Source organism: Lissotriton helveticus, chromosome 9 (assembly GCF_964261635.1).
Source record: "Lissotriton helveticus chromosome 9, aLisHel1.1, whole genome shotgun sequence".
In the NCBI taxonomy this organism is placed as follows: domain Eukaryota; kingdom Metazoa; phylum Chordata; class Amphibia; order Caudata; family Salamandridae; genus Lissotriton; species Lissotriton helveticus.
In genome coordinates this window covers 1038702536-1038720824 of record NC_136070.1, presented here as the reverse complement: position 1 = coordinate 1038720824, position 18289 = coordinate 1038702536, and the positions used below count along the sequence as shown (strand labels likewise).

The 18289-nt window shown below is 41.6% G+C and overlaps 1 protein-coding gene across 5 annotated transcripts in view; it reads right to left on the bottom strand.

The window, feature by feature from the left end:
* Positions 1 to 18289, bottom strand: part of LOC144782165 (cyclin-dependent kinase 17-like) — a 588354-nt gene that overhangs the window by 211418 nt on the left and 358647 nt on the right. For all 5 annotated transcript variants that reach the window (XM_078661374.1, XM_078661372.1, XM_078661371.1 and 2 more), the window contains one exon: positions 5894 to 5956. In XM_078661374.1, the coding sequence (XP_078517500.1) occupies positions 5894 to 5956 (63 nt within the window). The remainder of the gene's footprint in view (positions 1 to 5893; positions 5957 to 18289) is intronic.

Below are 18289 nucleotides of genomic sequence, written 5' to 3'. Positions count from 1 at the left end.
CATTGCCAACCTCATTGTGCCCCACGCCATTGCCTCCATGGACTACATGCTCATCAGAGACCTCAACTTCCACCTCGATAACTTCAGCAACCCCACCTCCGCCACCCTCCTGGACAACCTCAGCCTACAACAACTAGTCACCACCCCTACCCACAAGGTAGGACACACCCTTGACTCAGTCTTCGCAGGAGGCAACAACATCCACTGCAGTCACACCACGCAACCCATCTGGACGGGCCACTACTGTGTTCACTTCCAAGTGGAAAAAGCCACCGCACCCAAACCGGCACCCCACCCACTGCAAAGAAACTGGAGCAAGAGCACCAAGGAGCACCAACCTCAATTGCAAAGCCACCCCCCCACCACGACCGACGCCAACTCTGCAGCCAAAGAACTTCACAGATGGATCAACAACTGCTCAGATAAGCTCGCCCCCCTCCGCAACCCCGACAGACAGTGACCCAAGGCGGCCCCCTGGTTCACCACCAACGTCCAAAAAGCCAGACGCACCTGCAGACGTCTCGAGAAGAACTGGAGAAACAGCAAAACTTCGGAAGACCACTTCACTTACAAGAATGCCATGACGGGTGGAGATCCTCCGTGGCCCGAGTGTACGGATGGGGCGATAAAAACTGAAGCCTGCTATACAGGTTAGTTTCCTACCTTCTAGCTAATAGAATAGTCCCTGAAGTTCAAGATCCCTCGGGCACCACCCAGCACACCTCACCTGCAATCACACAGGCATTTGCTGAATACTACGCACAGTTGTACTCTGCTCGCACACCGGAGGCTACCCTCCCACTCTGCTCTGCCAGGCAGGGATCCAGCTCATTCGCCTCACCGAGGATGAGGTGGCTGACTTGTACCCCCCCATTACCTCAGAGGAGATACACGGCACGATCTCCCTGCTGAAGGCCGGGGAAACACCGGGACCCGACGGCTTCCCCCAAGAATATTGCGCGGCCTGGTTCCCCATCTCATACACCTCTACCAACAGCTGCTGAGACCGGATCCTTTCCCTTCCGAGACTGACGTGGCGACTATTGTCGTTATTCCCAAGTCCCAACCACTCTCTCCTATTTGTGGAGACTACCCCACAATTTCATTTATCAACACGGATATGAAAAATATATGCCACTATCCTAGCCCAGCGTCTCCCTTTCTCCATAAGATGGTCCACGCGGATCAATGTGGCTTCATGCCAGCGGGTGCACTAGACACTGCCTAAGACGCCTCCACCTGGCCCTAGTCAACCGCCAGATCCTTACACCCCATCTCACGCTCCCTCTTGTCGACTTTGAAAAAGCCTTCGACACAGTGGACTGGCATTTAGAGGACGGCCTGCAGATGATGGGTCTTGGACAACAATTTCGACACCTTGTCCGGGCCCTCTACTCAAACCCCAACGGAACCCTCTCCAAGGCGTTCCCAATTCAGAGAGGCACGAGGCAGGGATGTCCCCTTTCGCCCCTCCTATTTGCGCTGGCAATGGAGCCCTTGGCCTGCCTCATTCGATCCAACCACCAGATCCAAGGCTGGGCTTGGGGAAACCACTACGCTGACAAAATCACCTTGTATGCGGACAATCTCCTGCTCTACCTGTCGGACCCTGCCAGCTCTGTTCCTAGATGTCTTGAGGTTCTCCAGGCCTTCGAGAACGTCTTGGGACTCCGACTTAACCCAGCAAAATCAACTCTAGTGCCCCTCTACCTCTCTACGGAATGCTTCGACTGGCAGCCCACCATCCCCTTCAGGAGACAGTCATTCAAATATTTAGGGATATGGGTCGCTTTGCTTCCCGAGTTGGAATGGGCGCTGAACATTACCCCGTTGGTCCATAAAGCCAAAGCGTATCTCAAGCGCTGGCAAACCTTGCCACATAACCCACTCGGGAGAATAGCGCTGTTCAAAATGATGATCCTCCCGCGCTTCTAATACATCATTAAGAATGCCATTTTTTACTTCCCACGCAGCTTGTTTACAGCCAGACTCCACGACGCTGGCATACAGGGGACCGCCTTCGACTGGCTCAGCTCCTTCCTCGCCGACAGAACCCAAAGAATCAAACTTCCTCCCTTTCTCTCCGAACCCACAGTGATCAGCTGCAGAGTACCCCACGCTCTTCAACATCTACATGGCCTCCCTCGCCGCCATCATCAGACAGCATGGACTCAGCATAGTATCCTAAGCCAAAGACACCCAGCTCATCCTCTCCCTCACCAAGGACCCCCTCACCACCAGACTCAGTTTCCAGGAAAGAATGAATGACGTCACAACCTGGATGAGCAGCAGCTGCCTGAAGCTCAACTCAGAGAAGACAGAAGTCCTCGTCCTCGGACTCTCCCCTTCTGCATGGGACAGCACCGGGTGGTCCACCGCCCTCTGACACCCAAAACCTCTGCATTATACTCTACTCTCCCCTCTCCATGACCCGACAGATCAACTCCGTCACCTCCACCTGCTTCAACACCATAAGCATCCTTCGCAAGATCTTCAAATGGACCCCCCGAACCAAGAAAGGCAGTCACCCACGCGCTCATAACCAGCAGACTGGATTATGGAAACGCCCTCTAAGCTGGGATCAACAAATCTCTGCTCCACAAGCTCCATACCATACAGTATACCGCAGCCAGATTTGTCCTCGGCATCCCCCAACACGAACACATCACCCCACACCTGCGAGACCTCCACTGGCTCCCCTTCGATAAAAGTGTAACCTTCAAGATATGCGTACACCACATCGAACCCCGATATCCCGATCAAAGAATCACTTAGCACATACCCAAGAGAAACCTCTGATCCGCGCCGTCCTCGCCAAAACCCTGCGCATCCACAGAGCAAAACAGCAGCAAAGACCTGGAAAGAGGTCCCGATCAACATCAGACAAGCATCCACTCTGCACATCTTCAGGAAGACCCTCAAGACCTGGCTCTTTGACTGACCGGAACTGCTCCCCCACCAACAGCGCCTTGAGACCCTCACGGGTGAGAAGCGCGCTTCACAATTCACTGATTCATTGATTAATAAGCCTCAATTATTTTTGTAAGTGCGCTAAGTAAATGCAGTGAGTTAAATGTGTAATAATGACCGTGATTCTAGTAGAAAAAAACGTGTGCACATTTTTGGAAAAATTAACAGTCTGAAGCTACTTATAATGTTCCCAGAATGCTGATAGTATGCAAAAAATGCACATGCCTGAAAGCATAATGCTTTAAAAAGAATGTAAATATATGTGTTTATATTGTCAGATTTCTTTGAGAAATGGGTCACTAAATTATTTTAATTTTGTACATAATGTTACCCAAAATGGTTTTGAAAAGATTCTTCATTATTAATCTTTTTCTTTACTAAAAACATATTGGCATGCATCAAACAAGTTTAATTAAATTATGTCATAGGACATTTAAATGTGCACAAGAGTCAAGCAAAGATTTTTTTCAAGCGGCAAATATTTTGTGTACATTTTTTATTGAAAAAAACATTTGCAGGTTCATGTCATTGAATTAATGCAGATTTATGACTCATGTATTCACAAAAAATCACCTTAGCAGGTCTAGAAAATGTACACCTATCAAAATTCAGTGAATTCCATTTTGGAATGAGCAAATATATACACATACATTTGCTGATGAGGAATTCTGCTCAGTAATTTCAAATTAATTTTCCCAACCATGGAAAAGAATGAACGCCTGCACTTGTCAGGATGAGGAGTTGGCGAATACCCTTAAACATGTAAGACTGTCTGTGTGCACAAATTAGAGGGTATTTCGATCTTGAAACCACGTCTTCCACTCCTACTTCCAGCCCCCGTTCGTAGAGATTGTGGACCACAACCCCATGACAAAAGTTTGCTTCATGCATTCACTGGATAAAACGGTTTGCTCATTTTGGCAACACTGCGAAATCTGTACTCGGATTATGGGCATTGCTCCATTATACTTTTTTGCATATTGTACTGTGATTATTTTTCTAAAGTGGTTTCTGCTGAGCTTAGTTTCGCAAGGGCAATATTTTACACTGACTCATCTCTACTATTTTGAAAAACATATGCATAGTGTAGATGTGCTGTGCTATAACAACTTGTGTAATGCCTTCAAATGAGAATACTACTGACGTTTACAGTTAAGGGTCTTCAAGCTGGAACATGCAGTCTCCTTCATCAACAATCGGATATCTTTTCAAAGGTTGATAATGATCAAATACGTTCTTAGATATCCAAAAATAAAATACCTCCTGTGAACACTGCAACAATTCCACACAGAATCGTATTAGCAGAAAAGGCTTACAGCAAAAGTCTGTGGACAAATGTATTCCATTAAAACCAGCTCGGTGACCCATTTCTTGGTTTAAAGAAAATGTATGAAAGAGGAGAGAGACAGGGAGATATATCTCCACCACATAAAAGAAGCCTTCAATTTTAGGCTTCCTTTATCAGCGCTTTTATGACAACCTAGCTTTCTAGTGACGTTTTCCTAATATTTCTATGTTCTGCAGCCTTCAGGTGTAAACTTTCCCAGAAGCAATGCTTTATGATACCAAGCATGTTTCACGAATGAACTTTAGATCTTTATTGCAAATTTGGTACAACACACCACTATTGTCTCAAGACATTTGCAAACTAATTAATCATCAGGTCTTAGCTACAGTAATCAAATAAAACACTAAATACATGGTCTATAATAGAAACAATACAATATCTTTACATGAATTATAAAATGCACAGTTAACATTATTATACAATTATTTTACTGAACTGTTTCTAAAACAGCAAAAAATTCATTGGTACAAAAACATTATTATGGCTTGGTAGAAGTATTATGCTAATGTATCTATTAATTCTAGTAGCTTAGCAAACTTAAATTAGCAAACTTAATCCTTGATTTGTAATCCATTACCTAACTAAATGTTATCCACACCAAAGGAAATAGCAAGCTTGTGCTAAATCGATAACTTTGTAACCTTTTTGTAGGTAAATTCCCCGACCAACAGTAGGATTTGGGTATTTGTATTTCCATAAATCCTATTTTTCACGGACTTCCAACCACTAATAATGATCAACAGCAAAGTATCCCATATTTGTTGTTCTAAAAAATGGAACTACAGAAGAAATTACATTTTTGGAATCTCTATGAATTTAAGCCTGCAGAACAGGTACTAGCGTTTAAAGGGGTTTTACAGAATTTCACATCGACCTGTGTAGGGTAGCTTCAAGGAGAAAAGAGTAACAGAATTAGGTTGGCTATCATAATATTAAACAAAGTCAGACGTCTTCAACATTCTAGATTCAGGGAGAAGCTGCATGTCTCACCACTCTGTACAAACCAAACACGCCAAGCTGCCAGCCTATTGCCTAAATAACACTTGCATATTTCCTAAAACCATCATCTTCAATGTACAATTAATTGACAGACAGAACTGTGTGGTCTCCCCACAAGTGGGGATACAACACAGGTAAATAAGGTACCGCACACGCTCTTCGACTGATGTACAATGATTTTCAAAATTTCCATTAACCTTTGAGACTATATGACATCACTCATGTTCAGTAGCCCTACTTTTCAATTGTAAGTGTTTTAACACGGTATTCCAGTAGAGACCCTGGAATCCATGGTGTCAAGGAAAGAAATAGTCTATATAAATTAATGTCTCCAAGGTTGACCAGCAGTACTTGGGCTGATAGGATGTTTGATCAGTTATTTCTCCTTTCTTATAAATTTGAATCAACTCATTTTCTTGCCACAATGATGGATCACTAGTATTAATAATCACAACAATTTACATTTTGTAGGCCAGCAGCCCACAAAGCATTGACAAATGTAATCTCAACATTTCAGATGTTAAGCACTTGTTAGCTTCTAGACCATTATTAGACAAATGCATTAGTTTGTCTTACCTTGACATTTTGAATGCTCATAATATTGCCACAATCATCCATATATTGTTTCAAATCCTTTTCCTTTAAAAGAACAAAAATATGTTTAAGCGTTAAGAAAAGTCTTCACAGTAGATTAGCCAACACAAAGGTCTACAATTCAGTTTGAGGAAGTGCATTTTTAGGGGGCAACCAATACTGTTAAAGCTATGTCAACAAATTTAATCACCCTTCTGGACATGATCAACTCCTGGCTACTAAACGTCAAGCATGTGGGACGCCGGTCATGTTCTACAATTATAATTTTTAAATGCAGATTTAAACAATTTCTTTCTATCTTGCAACAGAACAGAACAGTAAGTGTACACAAGTTTCTTTATTTAATAGGCACAGGTAACATTTAAGACTAGTAAACGTGTGGCAGACCAGTTTGACTTTGCTTCGTAAATAGGAAGCAAATAGTAAATGAATACAGCTATGTCTTGCATGCCTACCAAGTTACTGATATATGTATGGAAGAAAGAAAAGGATATATAACTATCTCCAATAACCTTGTATCCATCCTGTCAAATCGTCATAGTCATGAATATGCGATATGTTATCAACACTTTAAAGGTCAGTGATTTAAAAACCTGGATAGATTTGGTTGAGAACCACAGATACTCAAACAGTAATGTGATGAGTCGCCCTGCCATAATTGGCCGGTGGAATCTCTGATCGCTGCCCACAATTGCACTTTTAGTTTTCCACTAGGGGCACAATTCAGTCCAAAAGAAGCAGCCAGAAAGTATCTCGTAACATATTAGTCATGGTGCAATAAATTTTGTTGCAAACATATCTCTGAACATGAGGGTGACTGCAGCAACAGAATTATAGTCTTAAAAACAGGAGCCTGTGCATGTTCAGCGACTATGCCAATTTGGACGGAAATACAATGTGGTGGTAGGGTGGCATTAGAATCAATTTTGCTGAAACCCAAGGTATGATTGGGGAAACTGTAGGAACTTCGAAACAAATGTGGCAATGCTTAAATACATAAATCATCGAATTCAACTTGTTTCTCAAGTTATTTAAATACACATTTTGCCTCGTCTGCTTTTCCAAACAAAGATAGTTATACAGTGGACCAATCATTAATGTGCATTTGGGACAGATGCTATGTTGAAAGACCATTACCATGGACTCAAAAACATTAACTTGTAGATGGTTTTGAATGTTTTAAGTATGTAAGGCTGTGAGAACACCAACAAAACAACAAAATGGTGTTGTCAGCATGTTGCAAAAAATGAAATGGCAATCATTCAATTTCAGTAGAAAAAAGCAAACTTTAGCAAGTGCACCTACTATCTGTCATGTAAAGACTGAAAATAAAGGATGAAAACAACCCCCTGCTTCAGCCCCCTCTCAGTTTTTTTCCTCGAAATTAGAACATTTCTAAACAGCCTTGGGCTGTATCCAGGTACAGATCACATTGTAAAGATGAGTACAAGGTGATAAAAGGATTTAGGAAAGAATCCGGGATACTCCAGTTGCTTAACTTTGGCCATCAAATACCTCTATAGACTCAACCAAAGGATATTTTAAAATCAATTAAACAAGCATATAGCTTACACATCGCTTGCAGAGAGCACGATGAACCAACTGCTCCACAAGGACATTGTTCATAGTGTAACAGTTTTGTCTGTAACCGGTTTGACGGACTGGAATAAGGTAGCTCTCTGCAGCACAGCCTTCAACATTTCCCAACAGAATTTAAGAATCAATTACAAACATTTTGTTAGATGACTTGAGATGAATAATTAAGGGTTGGATCAAATGAAGACTATCTGGTAAAATGGTTGTAGGTAGGGTTAAAAGAATATGACGTATGATAGAGAAGCTTCAAACTAAAGATGTTATTATGATCATAAGTAAACGCGGTCTCCCTAAGAATGGACTGAAGGTTTAATCAAGTATGCAATTAATGAGAGCACAGTTGCAAACAAAGATTTCCATTACAACGTAGCCATCTTCCAAAGCATTCCTTGCATGATTTATCCCTCTGTATCTCAACAATTGCTGATCAGTGGGATACTACATTACATGGGGCTATGAAGGTGGAACTGTGAAAATCAAAGGAAATCTACCTGGATGTTGGCCCCATTGGTGGACAGTAGAGATTAGATAACAAAAGAATCTAGTACTGATGGGTTTATGTCAATCCATGAACTGTTGCATAGGAAATAATCAGGGCATGAACCAATTTTGCTCAGGTATGAAACAGCTTGTACCCTGGGTTCTTTGCATTAAGATCACTTTATTCTAGGCTTAACTCAAGTGATCTTTTCAGATGGTTTTAAGACATAGTGTGTTACCACTTGAATAATACAAAAATCCACCCTCAGTCAGAATGCTTTAACCCGTTCCGTGCACTCCCTCCTTGGTGCTGCGAACGACCGTTGGCTGACGCAGCGCCACCCACCCTTTAGAACGCCCGCACCGCGGCGGAATTGCAGCCGCGGTTAAGGCGTTATATAACTGTTGTCAAATTACAACTTACTGCATCTAGACAAGGTCATTAAGACTTAAGTATCAGTACAAGTGGCTCTTTCTTTTACTAAGCACAACCTCCTGTGTTCAGACAACTCATGGTCCTGAATTGGCTGCTGCCAGTTTGCCGCCTCTAGGTGTGTGATGACTTACCAATTTAAGAGTTGCCAGTTTGGTGGTATTACTTAAGAGATTTCAGTGCCACTTAAGGCAGGTAAAGATGGGTCACATGTGAAAACCTTGCCGAATTAAGTAGGTTTTGGGGGCATGTTTTAACTTTGATACTTTCTGAGGCAAGCCTCCTTTGGGCCACAAAAAAGAGCCAGGTCATTAAATCTTCTGGTCCCATCTCTGACGTCCAAGTGAGATCAAGTAGACCAAGCAATGTTGCGGGAGGGACACCTTATCTGAATCTTTTACTCACAGTTACATATATTGTAATGCAGAGGAGATGTACTTGATCTCAACCCTTTGTAAGATGCATTTGCCCTGGTTATGCATGCCAAGATCAATGATTTTGAATGGGGTAACAAAAATATATTTCATGAATGACTTGGTTGTGTAACCTAAAATGCAAGAGTTGGAGTATGAAATTAGAAGTCAGAAACGTTTTGTTTGAAGATATTCACGTCCTCTTTTGGCCTTCTAACTAATCGTCTCCCATTCGGTATTAGTATTTGTCTGTCATTCAGGATGTTATTATATAAGTGAGGCACTTAACTCCGAGGCTAACCTACCCATACAATGGTCCAAAAACATCCTTGAACCAAAAATGGCCATTCCACCATCTTCAAAGTTGAAGGCAGGAATAAAAAACTAACTAAGATTTCAGAGTACTCTAGTGATTCTATGGCACAGTAGGATATTGAAAACCAATGTCCTTTAGAAGGACACAGAACAATTCTCTAGTGCCCAATCTGGCGCTCAACAAATATTTGATTTCACTAATCTTAAATGTAACAAGAATTAACTAAACACACAGAATGGCATAGGGGCTGCGCACTTTTGTTTTGCTAATCAATTCCTAAGAACACCACAGTGCGGAACTCTTTGATTGACTATCTTGAGTCTGCCAATAGCATGGTCATAAGAGGATGTTCAGATTCAGTAGTATTGCGAGTGGTGATACAAGTAGTAATTTTTCTAACTGAGCTATATACTCAACTATAATATTTTCTGAATCCAGTCATAGATTAAGTGCAATTAAATTAAACCAATTACTTTACTGTCAAAATCGTTTTGCAGCTTGAGACAATTCAAGATTCCCACATTTGGGTGTCAATTATGGGTGGAGTCAGTGACACTCATGAGGACTTCCACCATAAATCCACAATGACCATGATCTATACATTCTTTTTATCACCAATTGATTCAGAAGTGAGAGGCTGCATGGGAGGTCTATCACTATTCTCATGTAGATAATCTAGTAAGGAACTCAGTAGAATCCCAAATCTTCCCTTTGTCATTCAAATTAATCAATCAACAAGAATACTGACCAAATCTCTACTATGATGCAGGTTACATGTCGCCTCACTCGCTTGCTTGGTTCCGATCCCTGCTTAACCGGGCTAGGTCGGAGGGAGTGACGCTGCGTAGAGAGGACCTACTTGGTGTTCGTAAATTCCCCTTAGCGCCTCAGTGGGACACAATGGTTTCCAAGCTTCAGGAAATGATCACTCGCACAGGGGACCAGAACATGTTACCTGGGGACAGGATTCAGGGTACACCCCCAGCTGGCGCGAGTGATGACTAGTACTGACACCTATGCTGACATAGCCCCTCTGATCTAAAACTTCATTACCACTAGTCTAGACAGCTTTGGCCGCCCGGCTACATTAGATCTGGCAGCAGGTCTCAAGCGACTCCCCCTTTCCCTTCCTTGGCTTATGTGGTCATCATTTTGTTGTACCCTATGTCCCCAGTTGGGTTCGAACTGCACTATGCCTAAATCGTTTGCATGTCACCCAGTGGTGTGACTTACCAGCACTGCTCCGCCCTGTCTAGGGATATTGACTCATGATTTGATGTGTTCGCCATAATATACATATCTGTCTTTCCTGTTAATGTTGGGCATCGTGCATCGTGCTGTTGGCAATCACCTTTATTTCTTTTTCCAAATGATGCATGAGCACTGCTCTGACTGTATGTTTTATTAAAACATTTGCAAAACTTATTAAAAAGATTTTTTTTTTTAATTATGCAGGCTACAATTAAAACTGGATAGTATAATAAAGAGAATTCTTTCATCAGCATATATCGAAGGGCTATATTATGTGAAAAAATCTCTTCTGGATAATTAAACTGAAAGGCATGACCAACTGAGCAATAACAGGCAAAATGCTCTACTTTACATTATTAAACTAGACGTTACAATATCACTGGTGTAAACTTTGGCATGTGGTTAAATAGGTGCGACTTAAGGTTACACAAAATCCAACTATAGTTACTTGAATCCACATTCAAAGACCTTCTACTCATTCGGCGAAGTTAGCACTGAAAAAAACAAAGGTTACAGGGACCTTATAGTTAGGCTCAGATTTCACACGCACAAAACACTAGAAACTCAGCAGTTATAGTTACCTGAACAAACTATAACTTACACCCCCGCAATGTGGGACACCTTGCTTGATTTTATAATTTTTAAAATTTTGCAGCGGATTTGCAGCTCTGTCACATTTCGGCTGCAATTTTTTTAATAAGTCTTTTTTTACCTTGGTGGGGACCCTCTGGGACCCCAAGACCAAGGCTTGGGTGTCAGAGGATTCTTACCCTGACCCTTTTCTTTTTCTGGGATTCAGCTGAAGCAGAGTCCCAAGATGACAGACAACATTTCCAGGTTCAAGTATTGGCTGCCAATCATATTTATCCTCGTGACTGTTGGATCCTTGAAGGATTCACGTTCCTATATCTAAATCTGGATTTTGTTTAATAGCTCAAAAACTACTGAACGGTTTTACACCAATTGACAAAAAGTTTGCGTTGTGCATGAACAGCTACATTTCTGCCAAATTGGGTGTAATTCAGCAGTTTGAGCTGTAGTCGTGTTTGAAATCCCTATGGGAATTTGCATGGGAAAAACTTGTTTTGGGAACCCACCTTTTTCTCGACCCCCGCTTGAAGGATCCCCCGAAACTTGACAGCGGCTGAAGAGAGTGTCGCACCAATTTTGAAAATTACGCGGAGATTCGTCAAACAGTGCCAAAGTTATTAGCAAAACAAACTACTTTTCCTATGATAATAATAATAATAATAATAATCTTTATTTGGATATAAAAAAAGATATCCTTAAAAGCGCGTCTCAATGACTCACACAACTATACACATTATTGAGTGACAGAAAGGAGATCAATTGAACAACAATAAATAAATGAGGATAATCTGGGTCGCATCTTTCAGTTTCTGTTACATGGAAACAAGGCCCCACCTTTAACTACCTATTGGCGACCAATTACTCATTTCAGGCATTTACTCAAAATTAAGTTACAATGGTGATTTTGGAAAAATTAAGAAAAGAGGGAGTGGGTCACACATTATTGGTGCTGATTTTGCAGGTTTTTTTTTTTTTTTACTTAAGATTTTTTATTTTCATTTACAATGACCAATATTCATCTAATGCTGAGAAATCCAAATCCTGATACCTCTTATCTGGAGTAAAATAATTTAGTTCGGAATGACAGGATATATGCATTTGTTTTTGTTACACTTGTTGCAGCTCCAGTTCATGCAGACAAAAGGCAAAACAAGACCTAAAGGTGTTTACAAAGAGTATAAAGTAGGAATGCCATTATCATCTCAGGAGACCTTTTCATAACCAATGCAATGACTATGATTGTTAATCCGTTCTCTTGTAGTTGATATGATATGCATATCTGTAGAGCGCAGTAATAATTGGGTGGGTATCCTGCTGTTGGAAGGGATGTTGCTGGTATTAATGGAATTAACATACGCGGTAAGTGACATCTATTTGTACAGTGGTGGTATTCATATTTTTAGTTAAAGGGCTATTTGGAAAAAAAAGGTCTGGGGTTCTTAGAGTTCTGGTGATTCAAAGTCTTGTTGGGCTGCTATGTGCATCTTCTGGTGTGCCACAAGTGGGATTCTAGCGGGCGCTGTGAGTCCATAGGGCTGGAACTAAAGCAGTAGGTTAATATTTTGTCTTGATGATACGTTCTTTCAACTTCTATTTTTTTCTATTGATCACAGTGAGCAGGTTAGCCATTTTCATGTCCTCCAGGGTTTGCTTATTATTTACCATTTGCATTTGGTTGCAATGCTGCTACTTGCGCAGGTCCAGACGTGAGTGGCTATAGGTTTGCGTACATAAGGAGTACATATTGTTTCCGATAGAGTACTATAGCATTAGTGTGGGACGTCTGTCATTGTTTGAGAGGGCAATGTGTTTCTGTGTTTGCATTTGCACATTGTGTTTTTACATTTGTGGTTTGTCATCTGATGATCCCGACAGAAGAGGTCTAGTCTGTGCATGAATCCCCATACATAGTGTGAGGTATGCGAGCAAGCTGATTGGTGAGGTATTATTAGACGTGTGTTTGTTGGTGAGTTGTTGGGCCATAAAAGCCTAGATTTTGTTCTAGCTTCAGGTGTGGTTCATATAGACTATTTCATCCATCTGTTTGCGTGATTGATAAAGATGCCATAATCGGAAGTTCATCATGGTCTTTGACTCAGTTTAACAGCTTTGCAATATTTGACTTCAAAATTATTGTAATCTACCCTTTGTGCTAAACTGTTGGAACAAAACAAAGTCAACTCACTGTATTGAGTTTTAACTTAGTTTGAAAATTCCTTCACTAAATGACAACCTATTGACAACATACAGCCCAGATAGATCATTCATATACAAAAATAATCTTCATTTTAAGACCACACTCTGGGCTCCTTTTACCAATCTTAAAAGATGTTTAACTTAAACCTTTCTTAACAATTTCTCTCTTCTGAGTGTTCTGTGCATGTCTACTTTACTACCACATATGGTATCCGTGTCCATGCACTGATTGGTCTAATGTAAAACATTTCATATAGAACGGGGAGAAGGAAAGGTGCTTCATAAGGCAAGCTACATCTTTCCTTAGCCTCTTCAGCAAACATATGGAGAATATTCCCAAGCCCCAGTTTGGTAAATAAAAGACTGGGATCAGGAAGCCTATTATCCAAGCATTTTCAGGGCCATAACACCTTACTGAAGGCTTGCCAACATTTAACAAAGAGTCTTAATTTAACTCTGCAACAAAATAGAGATGCCTTAAAACAGCAAAATAGTAAAATTCAGTTTAAGTAATATTTCAACATAGGATCCGAATGGATAAAAAGTTCAACATTGTTCTCAGACAACAACCTCTCAACAAGGTGATACTTCGTTATTACGGCAACTAGTGTTCCCCAGGCCTACGTAACTAACTAATGGAAATAAAAACAATGCACAGATAAAGCCTTAAACATTGAATGGGGTTTATAATGCTTACTTTTCATTCTTTTTTTATTAAAAAACTTTAAATGACAGTACAGAAATAAGTGAAGTAAGAAAACCCAATTTTTTCAAAGGGAAAAATCAAACAGTAAAATAATAAAGTACCAATTCAGAAGGCAGGTTGAGAGCCGAGGTCTAAAACCATAACAAAAATGCTTAGAAAAAGATTACACAATACTTTTCTAGATGTTTTTACTTCCCTTGAAGGAACTTCCTAAAGGAGCGGACTGGATAGCGGATGCTTCAGGCTGACATATGGATGTGTGATCCTCCTTACAGTCACTGCATTAAATAGGACTTGCTATTGTCAACAATGCTTCCTCAAGCTGAAAGAAATATGGCTCATTCAGAGTCCCCCTGAAGGTGCAGGACCGCAACATGCTCACCACACATTTCTAACATTCCCTCAAACAATGATAAATGTGGCGATATTTTATTACCCTTGAAAACACGGAAGATACCAAAAGTCTGAGTTAGATAGATTCAGTGGAACCTGAATAGTGTCCCACATTCATGCTGAGACCACAAAGTTAGTCCAGAAAAATAACATTGTTATACCAAGAAAAAAGAGAGGGAGAGAAGATACAAGGTGTGAAAACTAGAAAAGTACCCATCAGCCCACTCAAAAGTGGAAACTCGTCATCTGGGTTGTTTACGTTGGAAAATGGTGTCCAGTAGGCTCCTCCCCAGGAAGGGCCTGAGGCTGCCTAATGTTGGACCCACTGGTTGAACAGTCAACCAAAGAAGATGACAGTGTGTAAGCTGAGGGGGCAAAAGTTGCAGTGCTCGAAATAAAGAAAGGAAAATAATCCAAGTGATTTAAAAATACCTACTTTGATGTCATAAGAAAAACTTTATTAGGTCTGTCCATCAAGGTGGTATAATTAAAAGCAGTGTAATAATAGCATGCAAGGAATTGCTATTTACCATGTGTATTATTCGGTCAACATGTTTCAGCCTTTACCGGCTTTCGTCAGGACCTTTGATGTACTACTGCAACACTTACTTAATGTGGTGTGATAGGAAATCTGCTACCAGTTTCCAATTTCCAATTGTGCCCCCAAACAAGAAAGACTCTTTCAGTTGACATAGGTACCACTCGACCGTGGCTACTTAAACGCCACACCAACTGCAACAGTGATAAGGTCATTTACCAGATCACCTGCCCATGTGGCTTAAGGTATATAGGAATGACCACGAGAAAGATTAAATTGCGCATCCAAGAACACAAGAGCACAATCAGGCGCAATAAGCAAGCGACCCGGCTAAGTTTTTCTTATGACATCAAAGTAGGTATTTTTAAATCACTTGGATTATTTTCCTTTCTTTATTTCGAGCACTGCAACTTTTGCCCCCTCAGCTTACACACTGTCATCTTCTTTGGTTGACTGTTCAACCAGTGGGTCCAACATTAGGCAGCCTCAGGCCCTTCCTGGGGAGGAGCCTACTGGACACCATTTTCCAACGTAAACAACCCAGATGACGAGTTTCCACTTTTGAGTGGGCTGATGGGTACTTTTCTAGTTTTCACACCTTGTATCTTCTCTCCCTCTCTTTTTTCTTGGTATAACAATGTTATTTTTCTGGACTAACTTTGTGGTCTCAGCATGAATGTGGGACACTATTCAGGTTCCACTGAATCTATCTAACTCAGACTTTTGGTATCTTCCGTGTTTTCAATTGTCTAGCCGGGGGACAAGGTACCATTTGGTCTATAAAAACACTTCCCCTCTGGACCCTCCACCACCTTTTTGTTTCTTTGATATTTTATTACCCCACTGTGCAAGAAATAGCACTCAGATATTTTGTAGACAGACAAAATGAAATGATTATAGAATGGAATTTGTGCCACCTCAAGCCTTGACTGGACCTTTCTTATTCTTCTATCCACCTCTGTAAACATGTTTCATGACTAAGGGTTTAAGCAGTGGTTGGGTCTGAACTGAATACATTCTAGAACAGTTTGAGCAACACTGGTTCAATACTACTTTGGGAATACTTTGGAATGGAGCACAACACAGGGCATGGAAAAGGACTCCAAGGATTTGTGAACCTAGTTAATGAAATTCAAGGTTAAGAGCTCCATGGTATGTGGAGAGAAAGTCTAATGGCAGGAGAAAAGCCACTGATCTCTATGCCCAGTCCTGCTTTCCTGAAAGTTCACAAGGTGAATAATGTTAGTAGGAGTTTAGGATGTCTCACCAGGAAATGCACTGCCATCCTGATATTCTGAGCAGAATGATATACAAAACATGGATTGTACTGGTCAGGGAATGTGGTTGAATACTTCAGTGAAGGGAAAGCATGGCGCTCTGGAGGAGTCCCTACTTCTCAGTAGTGAAAGTCTCCACATCTAGCACAAGGTCCACTTGCATATGGTTGACTAGGTGAGGTGGTGGAAACACAAATTACTTAACTTCAATAATTCCTGTCTGGTTGATACTCTATCTAAACGCAGATGCTTCACCTTCTGAAATCCACCGGAAAGGATCCATTAACTTTTTTCCAGTTGCTCCGACATGCCATTATGTGGCACCATAAAACTTGTGTAGCTTCGTCCACCTCTGGAAGTGATGGTGTGGAGCTGCATATAAGTGCCATGCTGATCACTGGTCTCAGTTAACAAGCATTTTGTGCCCCTAGACATGCAGCTTCAGTAATAGACCAGAACTGAGCGCAAAATCTAACATGGAACCTTATTAGCACAGAGAAGTCCACTCCATATTAAGGGGAGGAGATAGCGTAGTGAGGAATCTACAGTCAAGAGGATACACCATAAACAGTATTACCGAAGGTAACAGATTCTACTGGTGGCTACTTCTAACCACAGATTCCCCACATTCTGAATAGATACAAAAGCAGTACTCTCCAAGCAGGTGGGTTTGAGGGGTGGACTTTACAAAAGGATGTTCCGAGGGACTGAGCAGGCAACATGACCCTCCCTGGAGGCTTGAGAGTCAATATAGTAGTGCCTTGAAAAAGATGTAGATGTCAGCCAGTCAGTGAACCAGTGCCAGAACACCCTTAGCTAAAGTGGTAGAGCTTTGGCTGTAGTGGAATGAGTATGAAGGATCTCAGGAGATTCCTTCTTGGTCAAGGCATAGCATGTTTTGATAAGGGGGAAGATTGATCTCAAACGGGTCTGCTTCTTGACTACCCTTTCCTTCTGTGCACTGAGAAAATCCAACAAAGACTTGGTTGTCCACTTGTGGTACCGTTGTCTGATTCATATAAAAATAATGGCCGTCTTGGGATACAACCAGTGAAGCCTCTCTTCCTCTTTAGAGGCATATGACAAAGGGAAGAAAGCCGAAAGAGTGATGGACTGTCCCATTAGGAAGAGTGACAACAATTTCTAGAGAATGGATGGCCAAGTCCCAAGTACCAACTTGTCTGGGAAGACTGTTATGGGGAGGTTGCAATGTCAGCCACTGTCTGCAGTTCACTGATGTGACAAGCAGAAGTGATGGAAATTAGGAAGAAAGTCTCTGGTATAACCAACCTCAACGAACAGCTGTTCATAGACTCAAAAGGCGTGCACACCAACAATGTAAGGAAGCAGTTGACATCCCAGTGTAGCATATTAAAGGGCACAGGAGAAAACAAGTATATATGCCTCTTTCAAAATGCATCATAACCAGTATTTTGAACAGAGAGGGCTGGTTGGGGAAAACAGTGAAAGGCCAGAAGGGGCAACAAATAAACTTTAATTGGTGCCACAGCAAACGTTTGCTGGGCCAAAGATAGAAAAATATGAGAATATCAGAAAGCTTTGCCTGAAGCAGACTGACCCGATGGTCCTCACACAAGATCACAAACTTGGAGGAGAGTGGATAAAATCGTCCACCAATTCCAAAATCAAATAAAATCCACTCAGCTGATTGCGCTCAATCTCCCATTCATGGGAATGTAGGTTGTGGAAGTTTGGAGAGGAGGTCCTCCTGAAGTGGTAGACGGAGCAGGGCAGAGCAGAAAACTCAGCAGATTGGAGTACATGAACCTCCAAGACCAGACTTGGGCTATCAGGACGAGCATAGCCCTGTTGGCCTGATATTTTTCAGAAACTTGGTATGCAGCGTTAGAGGCAGGAAAGTGTATGGAGACCAGAATCCTACAATGGGTGTATCGTGTATCCCTGGGAAATCTGATACTGAAAATCTAAAGCGGAAAATGCTCGACAATGAGTGATCTCGGCAGCAGTGTAAAGCACTACCCAATGCACACCTCATTGGGAGAATATGCTTTGAACAAACACAAGAGTGCAGACAACATTTGTAGTCAGCTAGACACCATCTGCAGAGCTTGTTCACCTTCGACTTAGGGATCCTGCTAAATAGTTGACAGTTAGGGAAATCCACTAATGGGTCAGCAAGCATCACAGCCACAGCGCCTCCTTGCAC